General features: G+C 44.0%; 1 protein-coding gene across 3 annotated transcripts in view; it reads left to right on the forward strand.

Moving 5' to 3' along the window:
- LOC109881067 (guanine nucleotide-binding protein G(i) subunit alpha-like) overlaps window positions 1-25,588 on the forward strand; it is a 74,544-nt gene that overhangs the window by 9,418 nt on the left and 39,538 nt on the right. For all 3 annotated transcript variants that reach the window (XM_031794774.1, XM_031794775.1, XM_031794776.1), the window contains exons 2-4: window positions 7,882-7,924; window positions 20,198-20,339; window positions 24,016-24,173. In XM_031794774.1, the coding sequence (XP_031650634.1) occupies window positions 7,882-7,924; window positions 20,198-20,339; window positions 24,016-24,173 (343 nt within the window). The remainder of the gene's footprint in view (window positions 1-7,881; window positions 7,925-20,197; window positions 20,340-24,015; window positions 24,174-25,588) is intronic.

Below are 25,588 nucleotides of genomic sequence, written 5' to 3' on the forward strand. Positions count from 1 at the left end.
TTGTAGATGACATGGAGCCAGTGGGTTTGGCGACGAGTATGAAGCGAATGAGAAAGTTCAGGAAAATAGGATTCATCAAAACCAAGCGTCCATCTTTTCCTGTCTAATAAATCTCTGTGACGGACTAAAAATTATTTTTTTGTTGGTTTACATCCACCGTCTGTGTTGTCCTGACTCGCATCAAAGATGTCCTCAGTAGCTGGTATAAGACCTTCATTCTTTAAGCTGTTTTGGAAGGAAACATATCATAAACAGATTATTTAATGTTGATTCCTTAGCTGAAAGACAAGCGGTTATTATTATTATTATTGATTTCCCAGTCCCAACCTTTTTTAAATGGTAGCCAGTCTAACCACTGTAGTTCTGTCTACTTCCATTGTGCCGTGCCTCCCTGTCTAAGGAAAGCTACTCTAATTAGTGTTGTTCTCTAGTAGAAACGCTTTCAAACTATGCTGTACCCACACTGATTTAACCCTCCATGCATGTTTATGGAAATTAATGTCTCCGTGGTGATTTGTGCTCTGTTTAGGAGTCGTGTGTGGTAATGTTCTTCTATCCTCATGGGAACCTAAAACTTATTTCCATTCAAAATCATATTTTCCCTAACCCCTAAACCTAATCTTAACACTAACCATAAACCGAACCACTAATGCTAACCCTAATTCTAACCCTAACCACTAAGCTTAAAATAGCCTTTTTTTTCGTTAACCCGTAACCCTAACACACAACCTACACCCTAACCCTAACACACAACCTAAACTCTAACCCTAACACACAACCTAAACCCTAACCCTAACACACAACCTAAACTCTAACCCTAACACACAACCTAAACCCTAACACACAACCTAAACCCTAACACACAACCTAAACCCTAACACACCACCCGGACCCTAACACACCACCCGGACCCTAACACACCACCCGGACCCTAACACACCACCCGGACCCTAACACACCACCCGGACCCTAACCTTTAACCCTGACACACAACCTGTATCCCTAACCCTAATTTTAACCCAAAACCCTAAGATTAAAATAGCCGTTGTCCTCGTGGGGATGAGGGAAATGTCCCCACCATGGGTAATTTCTTATTTGACTATCCTTGAAGGGATTTTTGGGCATTTTAGGTCCTTGAGAGCATAGAAGAACAAGATCATACACACGAGCACTCACACTCGCAATTGTAAATGAGAACTTGTTCTCAACTTGCCTACCTGGTTAAATAAAGGTAAAATAAAATAATTAAAAAACACGCAACACACACACGTTTTGTTAACAATATATATAGTTCTACAGTAGTGGGCTCGGACAGCTAATCCTCGTGTCAATATAGTTCTACAGTAGTGGGCTCGGACAGCTAATCCTCGTGTCAATATAGTTCTACAGTAGTGGGCTCGGACAGCTAATCCTCGTGTCAATATAGTTCTACAGTAGTGGGCTCGGACAGCTAATCCTCGTGTCAATATAGTTCTACAGTAGTGGGCTCGGACAGCTAATCCTCGTGTCAATATAGTTCTACAGTAGTGGGCTCGGACCGCTAATCCTCGTGTCAATATAGTTCTACAGTAGTGGGCTCGGACCGCTAATCCTCGTGTCAATATAGTTCTACAGTAGTGGGCTCGGACAGCTAATCCTCGTGTCAATATAGTTCTACAGTAGTGGGCTCGGACAGCTAATCCTCGTGTCAATATAGTTCTACAGTAGTGGGCTTGGACAGCTAATCCTCGTGTCAATATAGTTCTACAGTAGTGGGCTCGGACAGCTAATCCTCGTGTCAATATAGTTCTACAGTAGTGGGTTCGGACAGCTAATCCTCGTGTCAATATAGTTCTACAGTAGTGGGCTCGGACAGCTAATCCTCGTGTCAATATAGTTCTACAGTAGTGGGCTCGGACCGCTAATCCTCGTGTCAATATAGTTCTACAGTAGTGGGCTCGGACCGCTAATCCTCGTGTCAATATAGTTCTACAGTAGTGGGCTCGGACAGCTAATCCTCGTGTCAATATAGTTCTACAGTAGTGGGCTCGGACAGCTAATCCTCGTGTCAATATAGTTCTACAGTAGTGGGCTCGAACCGCTAATCCTCGTGTCAATATAGTTCTACAGTAGTGGGCTCGGACAGCTAATCCTCGTGTCAATATAGTTCTACAGTAGTGGGCTCGGACCGCTAATCCTCGTGTCAATATAGTTCTACAGTAGTGGGCTCGAACCGCTAATCCTCGTGTCAATATAGTTCTACAGTAGTGGGCTCGGACAGCTAATCCTCGTGTCAATATAGTTCTACAGTAGTGGGCTCGGACAGCTAATCCTCGTGTCAATATAGTTCTACAGTAGTGGGCTCGGACAGCTAATCCTCGTGTCAATATAGTTCTACAGTAGTGGGCTCGGACAGCTAATCCTCGTGTCAATATAGTTCTACAGTAGTGGACTTGGACAGCTAATCCTCGTGTCAATATAGTTCTACAGTAGTGGGCTCGGACAGCTAATCCTCGTGTCAATATAGTTCTACAGTAGTGGGCTCGGACAGCTAATCCTCGTGTCAATATAGTTCTACAGTAGTGGGCTCGGACAGCTAATCCTCGTGTCAATATAGTTCTACAGTAGTGGACTTGGACAGCTAATCCTCGTGTCAATATAGTTCTACAGTAGTGGGCTCGGACAGCTAATCCTCGTGTCAATATAGTTCTACAGTAGTGGGCTCGGACAGCTAATCCTCGTGTCAATATAGTTCTACAGTAGTGGGCTCGGACAGCTAATCCTCGTGTCAATATAGTTCTACAGTAGTGGGCTCGGACAGCTAATCCTCGTGTCAATATAGTTCTACAGTAGTGGGCTCGGACAGCTAATCCTCGTGTCAATATAGTTCTACAGTAGTGGGCTCGGACAGCTAATCCTCGTGTCAATATAGTTCTACAGTAGTGGGCTTGGACAGCTAATCCTCGTGTCAATATAGTTCTACAGTAGTGGGCTCGGACAGCTAATCCTCGTGTCAATATAGTTAGTTCTACAGTAGTGGCCTCGGACAGCTAATCCTCATGTCAATATAGTTCTACGGTAGTGGACTCAGAAAGCTAATCCTCGTGTCAATATAGTTAGTTCTATGATAGTGGACTCGGACAGCTAATCCTTGTGTCAATATAGTTAGTTCTACAGTAGTGGACTCGGACAGCTAATCCTCATGTCAATATAGTTAGTTCTACAGTATTGGACTCGGACAGCTAATCCTCATGTCAATATAGTTAGTTCTACAGTAGTGGACTCGGACAGCTACTCCTCATGTCAATATAGTTAGTTCTACAGTAGTGGACTCGGACAGCTAATCCTCATGTCAATATAGTTAGTTCTACAGTAGTGGACTCGGACAGCTAATCCTCATGTCAATATAGTTAGTTCTACAGTAGTGGACTCGGACAGCTACTCCTCGTGTCAATATAGTTAGTTTTACAGTAGGAGACTCGGACAGCTAATCCTCGTGTCAATATAGTTCGTTTTGCAGTAGGAGACTCGGACAGCTAATCCTCGTGTCGATATAGTTCTACTGTATGTTTCCTCTATCAGGGTTTGTTTACATTTCAAACAGATCAATAATATGGTTGAGTTGTTTTTGTGTCCTCTGTACTTTGTAATTTCCATACAGTATAACATGACATCTGGGATTGTCTCTTGTGTGGCAATGAATGTAGAAAAAAACATTTCCTTTTCATAAATAATATTCTTGGCTAGATATTTTTACTGTTGTTCATGGAAGAAATAAAATATTGCAGTACTCAACTAATGTTGTTTTTCTTGTCGTGATGTGTGTTTTGTTATTTTTTAATTATTTTTTATTTTTTAATCCCAGGCCCCCGTCCCTGCGAATAGGCCTTTTACCTTTTGGTAGGCCGTCATTGTAAATAAGAATTTGTTCTTAACGGACTTGCCTAGTTTTTAAATAAAGGTTAAATCAAATAAACCTGACATGTACACAGTATTGTTATGTCCTATACTACCTCAGCGAAGTGATTTTCATTAGGCCATTCCTATTATACTGAAGGACCAGGATGATACCAGCATGACCATTTTATTTATGCTTTGATTTTTTTATTCCCATGGCAAAAATGAAAACACAAAGCAGACCAAACTCTTTGGTCCTTTTTAAAAACCTGCTGTGTGTAAAACATATAGCTTATAGTTTGGAAAATAAATACGTGACTCTGAATGACAACATAATGATGGTTTGTTTCCAACATTAAGGTTGTATTCTTAAAGAAGTGAAATCATCTTTGTGTTTTGTTTCCTTGCTGTGATACTGGTATGGTCCTAGGCCCTAGTGTCCTTGCCCTAGGCCCTAGTGTCCTTGCCCTAGGCCCTAGTGTCCTTGCCCTAGGCCCTAGTGTATAGAAAGGCTCCCCTTCTGACTCCTCTTTTAAGGGATGTTCCCCGTTGATATCTAACTCAAATCAAATCAAATTTATTTATATAGCCCTTCGTACATCAGCTGATATCTCAAAGTGCTGTACAGAAACCCAGCCTAAAACCCCAAACAGCAAGCAATGCAGGTGTAGAAGCACGGTGGCTAGGAAAAACTCCCTAGAAAGGCCAAAACCTAGGAAGAAACCTAGAGAGGAACCAGGCTATGTGGGGTGGCCAGTCCTCTTCTGGCTGTGCCGGGTGGAGATTATAACAGAACATGGCCAAGATGTTCAAATGTTCATAAATGACCAGCATGGTCGAATAATAATAAGGCAGAACAGTTGAAACTGGAGCAGCAGCACAGTCAGGTGGAAGTTGAAACTGGAGCAGCAACATGGCCAGGTGGACTGGGGACAGCAAAACTGACACTACCCAACCTTTCCCTTAGTGCCTGGCAACTTTTACTGCAGTGTCCCATCCCAGGCTGCATCATACTATAGTACTGTCTATGAGGATTCTTCTATATGATACTTAGTAGCCCGTGTCTTTTCTTATAGCCCACACACACTGCGCTATAAGTATGGGCCAATGAGAGAGAGTCTGATTTCACAGGCAGAATATAGCTAGCTACGTTCTCCTCCTAGCAGCACACATCTCTGCCCAGCTGGTGGCATCAAATACACCATCCGTATCTCTGCTAGATGATACACCCTCATTCTGCTTTAACACAAACAACTCCAAAAATAAATTTCACGGGCCTCCCGGGTGGTGCAGTGGTCTACGGCACTGCAGCGCAGTGCTAGCTGTGCCACCAGAGACTCTGGGCTCTGTCGCAGTTGGTCACGACCGGGAGGTCCATGGGGCGACGCACAATTGGCCTAGCGTCGTTAGGGAGGGTTTGGCCGGTAGGAAATCCTTGTCTCATCGCGCGCTAGCGACTCCTGTGGCGGGTCGGGCGCAGTGCATGCTGACCAGGTCGCTAGGTGCACGGTGTTTCCTCCGACACATTTGGTGCGGCTGCCTTCCGGGTTGGATGCGTGCTGTGTTAAGAAGCAGTGTGGCTTGGTTGGGTTGTGTTTCGGAGGACACATGGCTCTCGACCTTCGTCTCTCCCGAGCCCGTACGGGATTTGTAGCGATGAGACAAGATAGTAACTACTAAAAACAATTGGATACTATGAAATTTGGGCAAAAAAATAAATAAATGAAAATGTAGATTAGCCTAAAACAAATTATTCTTGGACTATTGCTATTTTTCTGTCCAATAGAAAGTTTGACTGCTAAAACATCATCACATTGAGCTCATTGGCTGTGCTTCACAAGACCCTCCCTCCTCCCATTCACCATCACCGTGGCTGTGCAGAACCATATAATTAAGAATTAGAATGTCATTTTAATAGGATCTCCATGTACAGAGCACCCAGACAGGTTGATGACAGAATCATCTTTCATTTGTATTTAATCTCTCTTCAGAAGTCTTAAAATAGACACACAGCACGCTCCAATCAGAGATGGAGAGAATCACACGCTCCTATCAGAGAGGGAGACAGACAGACAGCACGCTCCAATCAGAGATGGAGAGAATCACTCACTCCTATCAGAGAGGCAGACAGACAGACAGCACGCTCCTGTCAGAGAGAGCAAGAGACGAGGTGGAAACTGAGCTGTACTTCCTAACCTCCTGCCAAATGTATGACCATATTAGAGACACATATTTCCCTCAGACACACACAGATCCACAAAGAATTCGAAAACAAAAAAACTCCCATATCTACTGGGTGAAATACCAGTGTGGCGTCACAGCAGCAAGATATGTGACCTGTTGCCACAAGAAAAGGGCAACCAGTGAAGAACAAACACCATTGTAAATACAACCCGTATTTGTTTATTTATTTTTGTACATATGACATTTGAAATGTCTTTATTCTTTCGGGACTTTTGTGAGTGTAATGTTTTAACGTTCATTTTTATTGTTTAGTTCTCTTTTGTTTATAATCTACTTCACTTGCAAATTTAACACGTTTGCCAAAAAATCTAATCAAGTTGTTTTGGTCACAGACACGTGATTAGCAGATGTTATTGCGGGTGTAGCGAAATGCTTGTGCTTCTAGCTCCGACAGTGCAGTAATATCTAACAAATTACACAACATATACCAAGGGTTGCACATTTTGGGGAATATTTAAGAGGTGGAAACTTTCCATGGGAATATATGGGAATTAACTGGAATATATGCAAATTTTTATGGAAATATATGCAAATTAATATTAATACCATTTTAAATGTAGATGTTTTTTGCATTGGATATATTTACCATATCATATGGAGACAGAAACAGAAACCTTTTACCTCATCATAAGTAGACATAATTACAAATTATTAAATCCTTCCAATATAAAAAACAAAAAAAACATTTTAGTGACGAATTGACTCTCCACATGGGAGGATTTCACTGAAAAACAAAAGAAATTAAATGATCCTCAATGATCCATTGCATCTCCCAAATACGTTTTCAACATACATCTGTAAAATGATAGTCTAGAAACTAAAGCTTTGGTCGTCTTCCTCTCAGGCGTCCATATCTTCTCCATGGACCTCCTCAATGTCCACCTCTTGAACATCAGACTCTGAGGCCTCAGCTTCACTGTCACTTTCCAACCTTGTTGAGGATGGCTTTGTTTGGCTCAAAAAGCCTCAAATTTTCCCGGATGGCCACCAATGTTTCAACCTTTTGATTTGGTCAGCCTGTTGCGTGCTTTGGTGTGTGTGTTCCCAAACAAGGACCAGTTGCGCTCTGAGGCGGCTGATGTTGGTGGGATTTGGAGGATGATGTAGGCAACAGGGGAAAGAGCCTCAGATCCACAAAGTCCCTTCCACCAGGTGGCTGATGAGATATGTTGGCACGACTGCCTTATTGCATCTCCATCCCAATGCCCTCGCCTTTAGCTCTTGAGGTTGAAGAGGCGCTGTTGCCAGAAGTCCACATTCATCTCCTTTGTTTTGTTGACGTTGAGTGAGAGGTTGTTTTCCAGGCACCACACTCCCAGAGCCCTCACCTCCTCCATGTAGGCTGTCTCGTCATTGTTGGTAATCAAGCCTACTACTGTTGTGTCGTCTGCAAAGTTGATGATTGAGTTTTTTAAAAATGTTTACCTTTATTTAACCAGGCAAGTCCGTTAAGAACACATTCTTATTTTCAATGACGGCCTGGGAACAGTGGGTTAACTGCCTGTTCAGGGGCAGAACGACAGATTTGTACCTTGTCAGCTCGGGGGTTTGAACTCGAAACCTTCCGGTTACTAGTCCAACGCTCTAACCACTAGGCTACGCTGCCGCCCCCGAGTTGGAGGCGTGCTTGGCCACGCAGTCATAGGTGAACAGGGAGTACAGGAGGGGGCTGAGAGTGAGAGAGAGAGAGAACCAACTGTTGTAGGCTAACAAATGTAGGCCTAGTTCTCCTGTAATTGATGTCTCTTTTCTTCTTTTCAGGTGCTGGGGAGTCTGGGAAAAGTACAATAGTGAAGCAGATGAAGTAAGTTCAACCACTTCACGATGTGAGCACTTTGCAGTCCAAACTGCATTCTATGCAACGCTCACTCTCTTTGATGGAAGCAGCACAGAACTAGAATGAGATGGTGATGAGATTCCAAGCCTGTTCTATTCATTATGTTTTCATGGGTAGAATGTTGCAGCGATTAGTGCTTTTTGAGTTTGAGTTTATTTTTTATTTTTACAGGGACAGTGCACATTAACAACGTTTCAGTAAAAGTGCCGGTTTTAGCCAGCCGGCTAATTTTCAACCGCAGTCCCTGGGCAGGTTATTAAAAACAATTACAATATAGACAATAGCAACATAGAACAAGCAAGACATAGCAACATAGGACAAGCAAGACATAGCATAGAGACAGAGCAACATAGCAATACATTTTGAGGTAGATTTGTATTTTTCTAACAATTTTTTTAATGATCACGTTTTATTTTACTAGATGGGCGTTATGAAATATGACCTTGAAATTATTTTAGAGCTTTTTAGTTGAGATCCCAAAGTCAAATATTGTTAACAATCAGCTGGCAAAACATTGAAAACATTCCATTGTCTCTATCCACATAGAATAAAGGGCCCCATGACGTTAGTGACTGCTCATTGCTGGTTATCACTTATTAACCATAATTTATTTGCTTTACTTTGCTTAAATAAAATATTTCAGTTGTGTGTGTGTATATACACTGGCCAGTTTATTAGGTACACCACCCCTTTCATGAAAATTGATTGCTCTTAGAGACAGTGAGTCATGTGGCCGTGTCTTGCCACAGTTGAAGTCAGAAATTTACAAACACTTAGGTTGGAGTCATTAAAACTCGTTTTTTAACCACTTCACAAATTTCTTGTTAACAAACTATAGTTTTGGCAAGTCGGTTTGGACATCTACTTTGTGCATGACACAAGTCATTTTTCCAACAATTGTTTACAGACAGATTATCACAATTCCAGTGGGTCAGAAGTTTGCATACACTAAGTTGACTGCCTTTAAACAGATTGGAAAATTCCAGAAAATGATGTCATGGCTTTAGAAGCTTCTGATAGGCTAATTAACATAAATTGGAGGTGTACCTGTGGATGTATTTCAAGGCCTACCTTCAAACTCCCTGCCTCTTTGCTTAACATCCTGGGAAAATCAAAAGAAATCAGCGAAGACCTCAGGAAAATAATTGTAGACCTTGGGAGCAATTCCCACATGCCTGAAGGTACCACGTTCATCTGTGCAAACAAAGTACCCAAGTATAAACACCATGGGACCACGCAGTTGTCATACTGCTCAGGAAGGAGGATGCTTGCAAGCTGAAGAACACCATCCCAAACGTGAAGCACGGGGGTGCCAGCATCATGTTGTGGGGGTGCTTTGCTGCAGGAGGGACTGGTGTACTTCACAAAATAGATGGCATCATGAGGAAAGAAAATTATGTGGATATATTGAAGCAACATCTCAAGACATCAAGTTAAAGCTTGGTCGGAAATGGGTCTTCCAAATGGACAATGACCCCAAGCATACTTCTAAAGTTGTGGCAAAATGGCTTAAGGACAAGAAAGTCAAGGTATTGGAGTGGTCATCACAAAGCCCTGACCTCAAGCCTGTCAAATTTGTGGGCAGAACCGAAAAAGCGTGTGCGAGCAAGGAGGCCTACAAACCTGACTGAATATTTAGAATGGGCAAAACTAGTTACCTAAGCGTCTTTGAGCGTGGAATGATCGTCGGTGCCAGTATTTTAGAAATATCCGGCCTCCTGGGCTCTTCATGCACGACTGTGTCTAGCGTGAATGTGTGAATGGTGCAACAAACAAAAAAACATCCATTCAGCGGCAGTCCTGTGGGAGAAAACAGCTCGTTGATGGGAGGTCGAAGGAGAATGGCAAGAATCGTACAAGCTAACAGGCGGGCCACAAATAACGGCGCAGTGTGTGCAGAACGGCATCTCGGAAGCCACAACTAGTCGATCCTTGTCATGGATGGGCTTTTGCAGCAGACGACCACACCGCGTTCCACTCCTATCAGCTAAAAACAAGAAGAAGAAGAAGAAGCAGCAACAGTTCCAGTGGGTACACGAGTGGGAGTGGGAAAAACATTGCCTTGTTTGACGAATTCCAGTTCCTGTTGTGTCATGCTGATGATAGGATTTGGAATAAACAGCATGAGTCCATGGCCCCATCCTGTCTAGTGTCTGCGGTACAGGCTGTTTGTGTACTGGTGTGGGGAATGTTTTCCTGGCACACGAACAGTCCCTTGATACAAATTGAGCAACGTTTCCATGCTGTTCCGGAGGTTAAAGTGGGGGTCCGACCTGTTACTGGATGGATGTACCTAATATATTCGCCACTGAGTGTGTATATTTTGTTTGACTTTATTATTCAGTATCTTAGACAACCATCTAATACTAGTGGTATTTAAACTTTTTCAGCAGTGACCCCATTTTTTCTTTTTTTCGCCAGAATTTCTTGGGACCCCATTTAGTTTTAGTTTTTACCCCTTAAATGTCTTGCGATCCCAAATCTAATGACACAAACCTTAAATTCGCTACATTTTAAGATATTTATATAAACAAATTAACTTTAATTCATTAGTTTCTCAATAGAATTTTGTTTAAAAATATATTTTTCAAAAACATTTGTGCGCTAGGAACACCTTCTCTATACTACTGTATAGTGAACAAAAATATGAATATATGAAAATATAAAAATATATAAACACAACATGCAACAATTTCTAATATTTTATTGATTTACAGTTCATTTAAGGAAATCAGTTAATTTAAATACATTCATTAGGCGTAATCTATGGATTTCACATGACTGGGAATACAGATATGCTTCTGTTGGTCACAGATAACTGTTAAAAAAAAGTGGGAAACAACGTAGGGGCATGGATCAGAAAACCAGTCAGTATCTGGTGTTGCCACCATTTGCCTCATGCAGCGTGACACATCTCCTTCACCTAGAGTTGATCAGGCTGTTGATTGTGGCCTGTGGAATGTTGCCCCACTCCTCACATGTCTGGTGAGTATGCAGGCCATGGAAGAACTGTGACATTTTCAGCTTCCAGGAATTGGGGCTGTGCATTATCATGCTGAAACATGAGGTGATGGCGGCGTATGACTGGCACGACAATGGGCCGCCGGATCTTGTCACTGTATATCTGTGCATTCAAATAGCCATCGATTAAAATGTAATTGTGTTTGTTGTTCGTAACTTATGCCTGCCCATACCATAACCCCACCACCACCATGGGGCACTCTGTTCACAACGTTAACATTAGCAAACCGTTCACCCACACGACATCATACATGCTGTCTGCCATCTGCCCGGTACAGTTGAAACCCAGATTCATCCATGAAGAGCACACTTCTACAGCGTGCCAGCCAGTAGCCATCTAAGGTGAGCATTTGCCCACTGAAGTCGGTTAAGCCCTTGTGAGGACGACGAGCATGCAGATGAGCTTCCCTGAGACGGTTTCTAATAGTTTGTGCAGCAATTATTCAGTTGTGCAAACCCACAGTTTCATCAGCTGTCCAGGTGGTTTCAGATGATCCCGAAGGTGAAGAAACCGGATGTGGAGGTCCTGGGCTGGTGTGGTTACACGTGGTCTATGGTTGTGAGGCCGGTTGGACGTACTACCAAATTCTCTTAAACGACATTGGAGGCAGCTTATGGTAGAAAAATAATAATAAAATTATCTGGCAACAACTCTAGTGGACATTCCTGTAGTCAGCATTCCAATTGCTCCCTCAACTTGAGACATCTGTGGCATTGTGTTTTGCGACAAAACGGCACATTTTAGAGTGGCCTTTTATTGTCCCCAGCACAAGGTGCACCTGTGTAATGATCATGCTGTTTAATTGCCTGTCAGGTGGGTGATTATCAACAGGAATGTAAAAACATTTTTGAGAAATAAGCTTTTTTGTGCAAAATGTAACATTTCTGGGATCTTTTATTTTAGCTCATGAAACATGGGACCAACACTTGTTGTTCAGTGTAATATTGAGTTGCACCCCCCTTTTGCCCTCAGAACAGCTTCAATTGGTCGGGGCATGGGACTCGACAAGGTTTCTCGAGCAACCCTGTGAAATGCTTACCCAATGCTTCCCACAGTGTTGTCTGGATGTACAGGACCAACAGTTTGGACTCATTCAAGGGGTTTTCTTTCTGTTGATGATTTCCTACGTTGTGGAATAATAGTGAAGACATAAACTATGAAATAACACATGGATTCAGTCAGTAACCATTTTTTTTTTTAAACAAATCAATATATATTTTATATTTGATATTCTTCAAAGTAGGCACCTTTGGCCTTAATGACAGCTTTGCACATTCTTGGAATTTTCTCAACGAGCTTGATCTGGAATGTTTTTCCAACAGTCTTGAAAGAGTTCCCAAATATGCTGAACTTGTTGGCTTCTTTTCCTTCACTCTGTGGTCAAACTCATCCTGAACCATCTCAATTGGGTTGAGGTCGATTGTGGAGGCCAGGTGATCAGGTAATCTGATGCAGCACTCGATTTACCTTCTTGGTCAAATAGCCCTTACACAGCCCTTACACAGCCTGGAGGTGTGTTGGGTCATTGTCCTGTTGAAAAACAAATGATTGTTCCACAAAGCGCAAACCAGATGGGATGGCGTATCATTGCAGAATGTTTTGGTAGCCTTGCTGGTTAAGTGTGTCTTGAATTCTAAATAAATCACTGACAGTGTCACCAGCAAAGCACCATCACACCACCTCCTCCATGCTTCACGGTGGGAACCACACATACATCCATTCACCTACTCTGTGTCTCACAAAGACGGTTGGAACCAAAAATCTCAAATTTGGACAGATTTCCACTGGTCGTGTTTCTTGGCCCAAGCAAGTCTCTTCTTCTTATTGGTGTCCTTTAAGTAGTGGTTTCTTTGCAGCAATTTGATCATGAAGGCCTGATTCACGCAGTCTCCTCTGAGTTGATTTTGAAATGTGTTTGTTACTTGAACTCTGAAGCATTTATTTGGGCCGCAATTTCTGAGGCTGGTAACTCTAATGAACTTACCCTCTGCAACCCTTCCTTTCCTGTGGCAGTCCTCATGAGAGCCAGTTCCATCATAGTGCTTGATGGTTTTTGTGACTGCACTTGAAGAAACTTTCAAAGTTCTTGAAATTTTCCGCATTGACTGACCTTCATGTCTTAAAGTAATGATGGACTGTAATTTCTCTTTGCTTATTTGAGCTGTTCTTGCTATAATATGGACTTGGTCTTTTACCAAATAGAGCTATCTACTGTATACCACCTCTACCTTGTCACAACACAACGGATTGGCTCAAACACTTTAAGAAATAAAGAAATTCCACACATTTACTTTTAACAAGGCACACCTGTTAATTGATATGCATTCCATGTAACTACCTCATGAAGCTGGTTGAGAGAATGCAAAGTGTGTGCAAAGCTGTCATCAAGGCAAAGGGTGGCTACTTTGAAGAATCTTTAAAACTTATTTTGTTACTACATGATTCCATATGTGTTATTTCCTAGTTGATGGTTTCACTATTCTATAATTTAGAGATTAGTAAAAACAAAACCCTTTTTATTTTTTTAAACATTTGTTTATTTCACCTTTATTTAACCAGGTAGGCCAGTTGAGAACAAGTTCTCATTTACAACTGTGACCTGGCCAAGATAAAACATAGCAGTGTGACAAAAACAACGACACATAGTTACATATCAACAAATGTACAGTCAATAACACAATAGAAAAATCTATTTACAGTGTGTGCAAATGTAGAAGAGTATGGAGGTATGGCAATAAGTAGGTCATAGAGGTGGAATAATTACAATTTAGCATTAACACTGGAGTGATGGATGTGCAGATGATGATGTGCAAGTAGAGTTACTGGGGTGCAAAAGAGCAAGAGGATAAATAACAATATGGGGATGAGGTAGTTGGGTGTGCTATTTACAGATTGGCTGTGTACAGGTACAGTGATCGGTAAGCTGCTCTGACAGCTGATGCTTAAAGTTAGAGAGGGAGATATAAGACTCCGGCTTCAGTGATTTTTTTTTTTGTAATTTGTTCCAGTCATTTGCAGCACTGGAAGGAAAGGCGACCAAAGGTAGTGTTGGCTTTGGGGATGACCAGTGAAATATACCTGCTGGAGCGCGTGCTACGTGTGGGTGTTGCTATGGTGATCAGTGAGCTGAGATAAGGCGGGGCTTTACCTAGCAAAGACTTGTAGATGACCTGGAGCCAGTGGGTTTGGCGATAAATATGTAGTGAGGGTCAGCTAATGAGAGCATACAGGTCGCAGTGGTGAGTAGTATATGGGGATTTGGTGACAAAACAGATGACATTGTGATAGACTACATCCAGTTTGCTGAGTAGAGTGTTGGAGGCAATTTTGTAAATGACATCACCAAAGTCGAGGATCGGGTAGGATAGTTAGTTTTACGAGGGTATGTTTGGCAGCATGAGTGAAGGATGCTTTGTTGCAAAATAGGAATCCGATTCTAGATTTAATTTTGGATTGGAAGTTTAATGTGAGTCTGGAAGGAGAGTTTACAGTCTGACCAGACACCTAGGTATTTGTGGTTGTCCACATATTCCAAGTCAGAACCGTCCAGAGTAGTGATGCTGGACGGACGGGCGGGCGGGTGGGTCCGGACGACAGTCGGTTGATGAGCATACATTTAGTTTTACTAGCATTTTAAAAGCAGTTGGAGGCCACCGAAGGAGAGTTCTATGGCATTGAAGCTCGTCTGGAGGTTTGTTAACAGTGTCCAAAGAAGGAGGTGGATCAGAGAATCACCAGCAGCAAGAGCGACATCGTTTGATGTATACAGAGAAAAGAGTCGGCCCGAGAATTGAACCCTGTGGCACCCCCATAGAGACTGCCAGAAGTCCGGACAACAGGCCCTCCGATTTGACACGCTGAAGTCTGAGAATTAATTGGTGAACCAGGCGAGGCAGTCACTTGAGAAACCAAGGCTATTGAGTCTGCTTGATACGAATGCAGTGATTGACATAGTCGAAAGCCTTGGCCAGGTCGATGAATACAGCTGCACAGTACTGTCTCTTATCAATGGCAGTTATGATATCGTTTAGGACCTTGAGCGTCGTTGAGGTGCACCCATGACCAACTCGGAAATCAGAGTCCATAGTGGAGAAGGTACAGTGGGATTTGAAATGGTTGATGATCTGTTTGTTAACTTAGCTTTCGAAGATTTTAGAAATACAGGGCAGGATGGATGTAGGTCTATAACAGATTGGGTCTAGAGTGTCTCCCCCTTTGAAGAGGGGGATGACCGCGGCAGCTTTCCAATCGTCGGATCTCAGACGATACAAAAGAGTGGTTGAATGAGCTAGTAATAGGGGTTGCAACAATTCCGGTGGATAATTTTAGAAAGAGATGGTCCAGATTGTCTAGCCCAGCTGATTTATAGGGATACAGATGTTGCAGCTCTTTCAGATCATCAGCTGTCTGGTTTTGGGTGAAAGAGAAGCGGGGAGGGATTTGGCAAGTTGCTGCACTGGTTGCTGATGATGTTGGCTGGGGTAGCCAGCTTGAAAGCGTGGCCAGCCATTGAAAAATGCTTATTGAAATGATCGATTTATTGTAGATCTATTGGTGGTGACAGTGTTTCCTAGCCTCAGTGCAGTGGGCAGCTGGGAGGAGGTCCTCTTATCTTCCATGGACTTGAGTGTCCCAAAACCGTTTTGAATTAGTGCTACAGGATGCAAATTTCTGTTTGATCTAACTTGACTGAGTATATTGGTTCCTAACTTCCCTGAAAAGTTGCATATCGCAGGGGCTATTCGACGTTAATGCAGAACGCCACAGGATGTTTTTGTGCTGGTCAAGGGCAGTCAAGTCTGGGGTGAACCAAGGTTTATATCTGCTCTTAGTTCTTCATTTTTTGAACGGGGCATGCTTATTTAAGATGGGGAGGAAAGCACTTTTGAAGAGCAAACAGGAATCCTCAACTGACGGGATGAGGTCAATATCCTTCAAGGATTCCCGGGCCAAGTCGATTAGAAAGGCCTGCTCGCTGAAGTGTTTTAGGGAGCGTTTGACAGTGATGAGGGGTGGCTGTTTGACTGTGGACCCATCACGCAGGCAGGCAATGAGGCAGTGATCGCTGAGATCCTGGTTGAAGACAGCAGAGGTGTATTTGAGGGCAAGTTGGTCAGGATGATATCCAAGAGGGTGCCCATGGTTACGGATTTAGGGTTGTACCTGGTAGGTTCCTTAATAATTTGTGTGAGATTGAGGGCATCTAGCTTAGATTGTAGAATGGCCGGGGTGTTAAGCATATCCCAGTTTAGGTCACCTAACAGAACGAACTCTGCCCCCCATCTTTCTTCAATCAATTCACATCTGGTGTCCAGGGCACAGCTGCAGGCTGAAGGGAGTCTATAACAAGCGGCAACAGTGAGAGAGTTGTTTCTGGAAAGTTGTTTTTTCTTCAAGTAGAAGCTCGAATTGTTTTGGCACAACTGGATAGTATGACAGAACTCTGCAGGCTATCTCTGCAGTAGATTGCAAATCCGCCCCCTTTGGCAGTTCTATCTTGTCGAATATGTTTTAGTTTGGGATGGACATTTTTGGTGGCCTTCCAAAGCCAGGATTTAGACACTGCTAGGACATCAGGGTTGGCGGAGTGTGCTAAAACAGTGAATAAAACAAACTTAGGGAGGAGGCTTCTAATGTTACCATGCATGAAACCAATGCTTTTACGGTTACAGAAGTCAACAAATGAGAGCGCCTGGGGAATAGGTGTGGTACCGGGGGCTGCAAGGCCTGGATTCACCTCTACATCACCAGAGGAACAGAGGAGGAGTAGGGTAAGGGTACAGCTAAAGGCTATAAGAACTGGTCGTCTTGTGCGTTCGGAACAGAGAGGTAAAGGAGCAGATTTCTAGGCGTGGAAGAATAGATTCAATGTACAGACAAGGGTATGGTAGGATTTGAGTACAGTGGAGGTAAACCTAGGCATTGAGTGACGATGAGAGGTTTTGTCTCTAGAGGCACCAGTTAAGCCAGGTGAGGTCACCGTGTAGGTGTAGTCTGTTATGGAAGTAGTAGATAATGGCCAGTCTGTCATGGAAGTAGTAGATGATGGCCAGTCTGTCATGGAAGTAGTAGATTATGGCCAGTCTGTCATGGAAGTAGTAGATGATGGTCAGTCTGTCACGGAAGTAGTAGATGATGGTCAGTCTGTCATGGAAGTAGTAGATAATGGTCAGTCTGTCACGGAAGTAGTAGATAATGGCCAGTCTGTCATGGAAGTAGTAGATGATGGCCAGTCTGTCATGGAAGTAGTAGATGATGGCCAGTCTGTCATGGAAGTAGTAGATAATGGCCAGTCTGTCACGGAAGTAGTAGATGATGGTCAGTCTGTCACGGAAGTAGTAGATGATGGTCAGTCTGTCACGGAAGTAGTAGATGATGGCCAGTCTGTCACGGAAGTAGTAGATGATGGCCAGTCTGTCACGGAAGTAGTAGATGATGGCCAGTCTGTCACGGAAGTAGTAGATGATGGCCAGTCTGTCACGGAAGTAGTAGATGATGGCCAGTCTGTCACGGAAGTAGTAGATGATGGTCAGTCTGTCACGGAAGTAGTAGATGATGGTCAGTCTGTCACGGAAGTAGTAGATGATGGTCAGTCTGTCACGGAAGTAGTAGATGATGGTCAGTCTGTCACGGAAGTAGTAGATGATGGTCAGTCTGTCACGGAAGTAGTAGATGATGGTCAGTCTGTCACGGAAGTAGTAGATGATGGTCAGTCTGTCACGGAAGTAGTAGATGATGGTCAGTCTGTCACGGAAGTAGTAGATGATGGTCAGTCTGTCACGGAAGTAGTAGATGATGGTCAGTCTGTCACGGAAGTAGTAGATGATGGTCAGTCTGTCACGGAAGTAGTAGATGATGGTCAGTCTGTCACGGAAGTAGTAGATGATGGTCAGTCTGTCACGGAAGTAGTAGATGATGGTCAGTCTGTCACGGAAGTAGTAGATGATGGTCAGTCTGTCACGGAAGTAGTAGATGATGGTCAGTCTGTCACGGAAGTGTTCTTAATGTTTTTCCCCATGCAATAATCTGTTCTCATAATGTTTAATACTGGTCTAACTTTCTCTGTGGTCCCCAACTATCCAAGCTCATCTTGGCTAGTGAAAAGGCTAGCCCGTGATAATTGGGTTGTCACGGCGCAGCCCGTGATCGTTGGGTTGTCACGGCGCGTCCCGTGATCGTTGGGTTGTCACAGCGGCCCGTGATCGTTGGGTTGTCACAGCGGCCCGTGATCGTTGGGTTGTCACAGCGGCCCGTGATCGTTGGGTTGTCACAGCGGCCCGTGATCGTTGGGTTGTCACGGCGCGGCCCGTGATCTTTGGGTTGTCACAGCGGCCCGTGATCGTTGGGTTGTCACAGCGGCCCGTGATCGTTGGGTTGTCACAGCTGACCGTGATCTTTGGGTTGTCACAGCTGACCGTGATCTTTGGGTTGTCACGGCGGCCCTGTGATCTTTGGGTTGTCACGGCGGCCCTGTGATCTTTGGGTTGTCACGGCTGCCCGTGCTGCAGACCTGTTTGATGAAATCACCATTTTAATAGTTCTTAAAATTAGGTTAGACATAGTTTCAAGACTGCTACAACTATCAATCGGTTAGTAGAGCTATACCTCCTGAACTGTCTCTATCCCTCTCGTTTGCTGGGTTGTGTACATTCTTCTCTCATGTGGTCTTTGTGCCGGGAAGAATAATCGCAATGGATCCTGCTCATTGTTGTTAATTACAATGTTTTCTGCGCTGAACTAGGTTGAGTATTTTGTCTATTGAAAACTACAACTCCCTACAGCGTCCCGCAGTTCATTCTTGATGTGATGTCTCTCGTGCTTGATAGGATTTGCCGTTAGAGAAACGGTGCATTGAGCTCACACAAAAAGGAACTAAATGGAATTCAACTAATTGAATCGGTCACCTAGTTGTTTAATTATCAGGGGGGGGGGGGGTGGTAGTATTGTTAATCGTTCAGCTTTAGTTGCAGCCCAAATGGAATTCTATCAAACTCACATACACCAGGATGGATGGTGGCATGTTTCAGTCCAAACTGGATTCTGACAAACTTGTATGAACTAAATCAAAGGTTACTGTTACCATTTCTGGTGATGACATTTTAATAAGTTGTGTAATTGATCATTTTAACTTATCAAACAGTTGACTGATAAAAAAAATGGAATTCGGAATATGTTGTACAGTATTTTCTGAGGGCTTAATGGTTCAGGGAGAATCCTCATCGACAGCTGAGTTCAGCTCTGTCAGTCTGTGTGTGTTTTGTGTGTGCGTGTTTGTGCGTGCGTGTGACCGTGTTCTGTGTATGCATATAGAGACGCTAGCCTCATTTAGCATGGCACTGCTCAGGCAGAGCGAGGATGGAGGAAGCACCCATTACATAACGAACTAAACAATGGCCACAGATGCTGGCCTGGAATGGCCTGAATAGACTCCCAACCCTTGACGCCTCGTCACTCATGCACAATTCACCATGCTATTAAAAGTTGATTGGTTTTTGAAATGTCTTGTCCTAAATGTCCACACATCCAGGAACATTTCAGTCAGCCCTTAGACTAGAGACTTCTGTGAAGCCAAATCATGTAGGTTTATTTCCAGAAACCTTCCCTAAAATGACTAGGTTTATTTCCAGAAACCTTCTCTAAAATGACTAGGTTTATTTCCAGAAACCTTCCCTAAAATGACTAGGTTTATTTCCAGATATCCCAGTTGAAGGATTACTGGAATAAGAAGAGAATTCACCAACCAAGATTTCCGCAAACCAGGAAAGTCACTACCCTACTTGTTTTGATCTGAAATCTAAAAGATCATCCTGAATGTTGTCCTGTTCTTGATCAGCCTTATTAGAGATTGGCTGTGATCCAATGTCCTCACCACATAGTGTAAGTGCCTAATACATTGCTTCATGCTAAGTGGATATTGACATTGGAAAACACCCAGTGACTTCTGTGAAGTATTACATGTTACTTGGGTTGATCTGAAACAGATCTGAGCTCAAATATTTGAAAAATATCCTTTCAAATACTTTAAGTGTTTTCTTGGGTCTGCCAGATGGGAAGTTTTTGCAGTTTTGAGACTTTTTCTATTGGTTTATTAAGCCAACTCAACAGAGGTGGGGGGGGAGAGTGGGAGTATTTAAAAAAATATATATATTTCATGTTTTAGAAACCCGGGTCTGATCTGAAAATGTAAAAAAAAGATCAACCTCTGTCCTCCCATTCAGGATCATCCATGAGGCCGGCTACTCTGAGGAGGAGTGTAAACAGTACAGAGTGGTGGTGTACAGCAACACAATCCAGTCTATCATCGCCATCATCAGAGCCATGGGACGCCTAAAGATAGACTTTGGGGACGCCACACGAGCGGTAGGCATATTGTTCTATGTTCTATGTATTCTACACTAGCTGATAGAACTAATCAAGGTGTTGGGTTGTTCACTGGACATGGGTGAGCTGGTGCTAGCATAAGAACTGGGCAGGTCTGCGTCTGAGCTCGTGCTAGGCAGGGCTGGAATGGTGCTGGGTCCTGGCAGGGCTGGAATGGTGCTGGTGCCTGGCAGGGCTGGAATGGTGCTGGGGCCTGGCAGGGCTGGAATGGTGCTGGGGCCTGGCAGGGCTGGAATGGTGCTGGGGCCTGGCAGGGCTGGAATGGTGCTGGGGCCTGGCAGGGCTGGAATGGTGCTGGGGCCTGGCAGGGCTGGAATGGTGCCGGGGCCTGGCAGGGCTGGAATGGTGCCGGGGCCTGGCAGGGCTGGAATGGTGATGGTGCCTGGCAGGGCTGGAATGGTGCCTGGCAGGGCTGGAATGGTGCTGGCAGAGCTGGAATCACTGTGTTGATGTGCCTCTAGCGTCCTGTAGACAGACCTGTCTAAGGGTTGAAGCCGATGAGAGCAATGGGGTGGGAATGACAGCATAATTGAGTCCATCAATGGACAGATGAGACTCGTGGTTTTGTCTAAAAGGAGTAAAACTGGGCTTCTCCTTTGAGTACTTCGTATTCTCGACAAAATGTTTCAGGAAGTCAACAAAGTGCACATCTTTCATCCACCCAGAGGGTATTTCCCTTTCTTTTTGGGCAAGGTGTCCCGTTGATCAGGAAATGATTGTGAACGTTGACACGGGGGGGCATATAAAATATGGAGGTATACTGTTCCTTGTGGCTGAGACGGCACTGTGACGAGGGTACCCCTTTCAGCGGAGGTCAGTGACCCTACTTGTTTGAATCCACGTCTGCCCATCACTCTGTCAGGTTCATGTACAGTGGTCACCCCAGTTTCACTGACATTCCGTATGTCTCCTGGCCAAAATGTATATCTCTGTATCACTTATGCTACATTGTCGAAGAAGCTACTTGTCCTGCCAAGGCTAGTTGCCTCCTTCTTTCTCAGCGACAGCATTGGGTAGTGCTTTAAGAGCATGTAAGCCACTCCGAGCTGGCCTTTTTCTGCCCACATTGGCGCCAACTACAGTTGGTGTGCCACAGCAAACTGGTAACTGGCAAGTCTTCTGACCTCACTTGGCAACAGACCAAAGTAAATGTCAGCTGACCTAGTCATATACAAGCTGCATCTCTATATGAGGTGGAAGAAACCTGCCGTGGTTTTGTGTAGCCAAACATTGTTGTTGGCTTGGCTGTCTGACTTTCAACTGCTTCTCTGGTAACCGTTTGACAATACAGAGTCAGAGTACGGTAATTTATGTCAAAATCCTTTGCTGTAATCCTGATTTTTGATTTTGTTCTTCACCTGCATCACTGCTTTTAACATAATGCCAGGTGGTGACCTGCCATTATGTCTTTATTTGATCATTTCTAACCTTTCTTTCTTTCTTTCTCATTGCAACACATTTCCTCATTGCAATTACATATTTATTACAGGCTTATTACTCCCACCTCCCGGTCTACTATCCTTGTTGTGCAATGCAATTCATAACACCACACTAAATTCATGACACTGTAAGAAGTAGCGTGTGTGTGTGGATATACTGTCTCATACAGTAGGCATGTAGTTTGTTAGTACACACACACGCCAGAGCTTGTCTTATGTAGTCCAGGGATATTTCTGCTGCTCTAATCTATACGTGTATATATTTTCAAATTCTTATTTTACCTTTATTTAACTAGGCAAGTTAGTTAAGAACAAATTCTTATTTTACCTTTATTTAACTAGGCAAGTTAGTTAAGAACAAATTCTTATTTTCAATAACGGCCTGGGAACAGTCGGTTAACTGCCTTGTTCAGGGGCAGAACAACATATTTCTTTACCTTGTTATAGCTCAGGGATTCGATCTTGCAACCTTTCGGTTACTGGCCCAACACTCTATCCATTAGACTACCTGCCGCCCCACATTTATACTAATCCATTTACAGTAACATATAATAATATTATCAGAGCTCAATCATTTATTTTATATAACATTCAGATGCAAACCCTAAAATTGAGAGGTGTACACAACCCAAAGAAACAGTAATGTGTGTGTCCTGTCCTCCATGAGGTCACCAAATGAAACATACTCGACAGGACTGTTCCTTATGTGTCCACGGACCATTTCAACTGCTTGGAATACAGAAATACTCTTCAATTATTCAAAAGTGTTGATGTCAAAGTGTCTCTTTTTGTGTTCCACAGTTTACATTCCAATCTGGAAACACTACAGAGCATAGAGACGGTTATGTCCTCCATAAAGTGGTTCCCTCCCCCCTCCCTCTGCCTCCCCCCCTCCCTCTGCCTCTCCCTCTGCCTCCCCCCCTCCCTCTGCCTCCCCCCCTCCCTCTCCCTCTGCCTCCCCCTCCCCCTCTGCCTCCCCCTCTGCCTCCCCCTCTGCCTCCCCCTCTGCCTCGCCCTCTGCCTCCCCCTCTGCCTCTCCCTCTGCCTCCCCCTCTGCCTCCCCCTCTCCCTCTGCCTCACCCTCTGCCTCTCCCTCTGTCTCTCCCTCTGCCTCCCCCTCTCCCTCTGCCTCACCCTCTGTCTCCCCCTCTGTCTCCCCCTCTGCCTCCCCCTCTGTCTCCCCCTCTGCCTCCCCCTCTGCCTCGCCCTCTGCCTCACCCTCTGCCTCTCCCTCTGCCTCTGCCTCTCCCTCTGCCTCTGCCTCTCCCTCTGCCTCTGCCTCGCCCTCTGCCTCGCCCTCTGCCTCACCCTCTGCCTCACCCTCTGCGGGAGAGAGAGAGGGCGCTGTAGAGAGGACACACTGCAACCTGATTCTTCACAGGAGAGTTATGACAATACACACTACACCACACACTGTCACTCCAACACACACACACACACTGTCACTCCAACACACACACACACACACACACACTGTCACTCCAACACACACACACACACACTGTCACTCCAAAACACACACACACTGTCACTCCAAAACACACACACTCCATCATCTGCTCACTCACATGCACAAATGCACATACATTTATACTGACTCAACACACCTGCACACCCACTAACATACAAGCTGCTGCTACTCTGTTTATCTTATATCCTGTTGCTTAGTCACCTTACCCCTATACATATCTACCTCCATCCTTCCCCCTAAACATATCTACCTCCATCACTCCAGTATCCCAGTCTCCTTCCCCCTATACATATCTACCTCCATCACTCCAGTATCCCTGTCTCCTTCCCCCTATACATATCTACCTCCATCACTCCAGTATCCCTGTCCCCTTCCCACTATACATATCTACCTCCATCCTTCCCCCTATACATATCTACCTCCATCACTCCAGTATCCCTGTCCCCTTCCCACTATACATATCTACCTCCATCCTTCCCCCTATACATATCTACCTCCATCACTCCAGTATCCCTGCTCATGTAAAGATGGTGTTGGAACTGACTTTTTAAATATATCCTTCCTTACTTACTTTGTGTATTTCATATTTCCTATTCTTATTTCTCGTGTGTTTTTTTTCTAGAAGTACATTGTTATTGATTATTGAATGTTTTAGTTTGCAAGAGGCATTTCACTGTACTTGTGCACGTGACATTAAAACTTAATCAACCAATCGGTGTTCTAATGGGGATGTCTCTGTTGCCAGGACGATGCCCGTCAGCTGTTTGTATTGGCTGGTACAACGGCAGAGGGTGTGATCTCATCAGATCTGACCGGCGTGATACGGAGACTGTGGACGGACAGCGGTGTCCAGACCTGCTTCCTGCGCTCCAGAGAGTACCAGCTCAACGACTCTGCCTCCTAGTAAGACACACACGGACAGACAGACCGAGTACACACACACACACACACACACACACACACACACACATTTAAAAAAAACTAAAATAAAACATTTTAGTCAATTAGCAGACGCTCTTATCCGGAGTGCATTTATTAGTGCATTTATCGTAACATAGCTGTGTGAGACAAGCAATCGTATGATGTACATTTTCCCTCAACAAAGGTATTTATCAGCAAAGTCACTTCTTGTAGGGAGGAGAGTCGAGGTGACGTGAGTTATTTTAAGAAACTCTTCAAAGTGGTAGGGGTTTGAGACGTTTTTCGAAAGCTGTGTTAAGGGACTCCGCTGTTCCGACTTTAGGGGGAAGCTTGTTCCACCAACATTGGGGTGGCAGGACAGAGAAGAGCTTTGGCTGGCCTAAGCGGGAGCTGCCTTACCGTAAGGGTGGAAGGGCCAAGAGACCAGAGGTGGTGGAAAGGAATGCTAATGTTGGGATGTAGGGTTTTAGCACACACACACACCTCTTCCACTTGTCATGCCTATAAACTGGTTTAATGTACACATAATCAAAGATACACACTGGCAGTTTACAATGCAGGAAGTAGGATCTGAATTGCAGCTTGTTCTTTACACAGAGGGAGACAGCGAGCATGATGCTGGTGAATTTGCACGTCCCATATAATATAAGTGGTAACGATGAGTCAAATCCACTTAGCCAAATAATTTTTTCTGGGACATTCATTTATTTTCTCTCACGTGTTTCACATAGCCAGCCACGTGGAGTCGTAGCACATAGGCTATTTACTTTGATTGACAACTGAACAGCAAGTGTTGACTACTTTTATAAAATGTGTCGAACTGACTGAATAATGTCGATCTCCTGTATCCCTTTGCCATTCATAAATCATACAACGTGGTTATTTGTCCATGGTATCCAATGGATTTCCTAGGTTGCCGGGGCTTGCTAGACAGTGACTCTAAAGTGAGTGTGTCCTCATCTCGTCAGTCAGTGTAGTCTACCGAATCGCACCGGTGAGAGTAGTTCAAGTTGGCTCCCTCAATTTCATAGGCTTCTGGTTGGCCTAGGCTTTTTGACGATTATCTGCAGATAAATGAAAACATTCGAGGTAGATGGTAGTGGATAATATTATAATTAGAGACCTCGGAATTCAGGCATTAAAACGGAATTCAACAATATAAGAACATGTATTGACCTTTTTTTTTGTAGGGAATCAACTAAATGAATTTGTTCAAGTTCATGACAAGTGATTCATATGTCCTGCAACTTTTCTAAAGAGGCAACGAGAATGTGTGTGTGTGTGTGTACCACTTTGTGTAGCTGTTAGCATTGATGCTAATGAAGACCGGCTTCTAGTAGATGGAAAGGCTTTCCCGAAAAACTTTCTCAATTAAATGTTAACTACAAAGTAGCCTA

Source organism: Oncorhynchus kisutch, linkage group LG17 (assembly GCF_002021735.2).
Source record: "Oncorhynchus kisutch isolate 150728-3 linkage group LG17, Okis_V2, whole genome shotgun sequence".
Taxonomy (NCBI): Eukaryota; Metazoa; Chordata; class Actinopteri; order Salmoniformes; family Salmonidae; genus Oncorhynchus; species Oncorhynchus kisutch.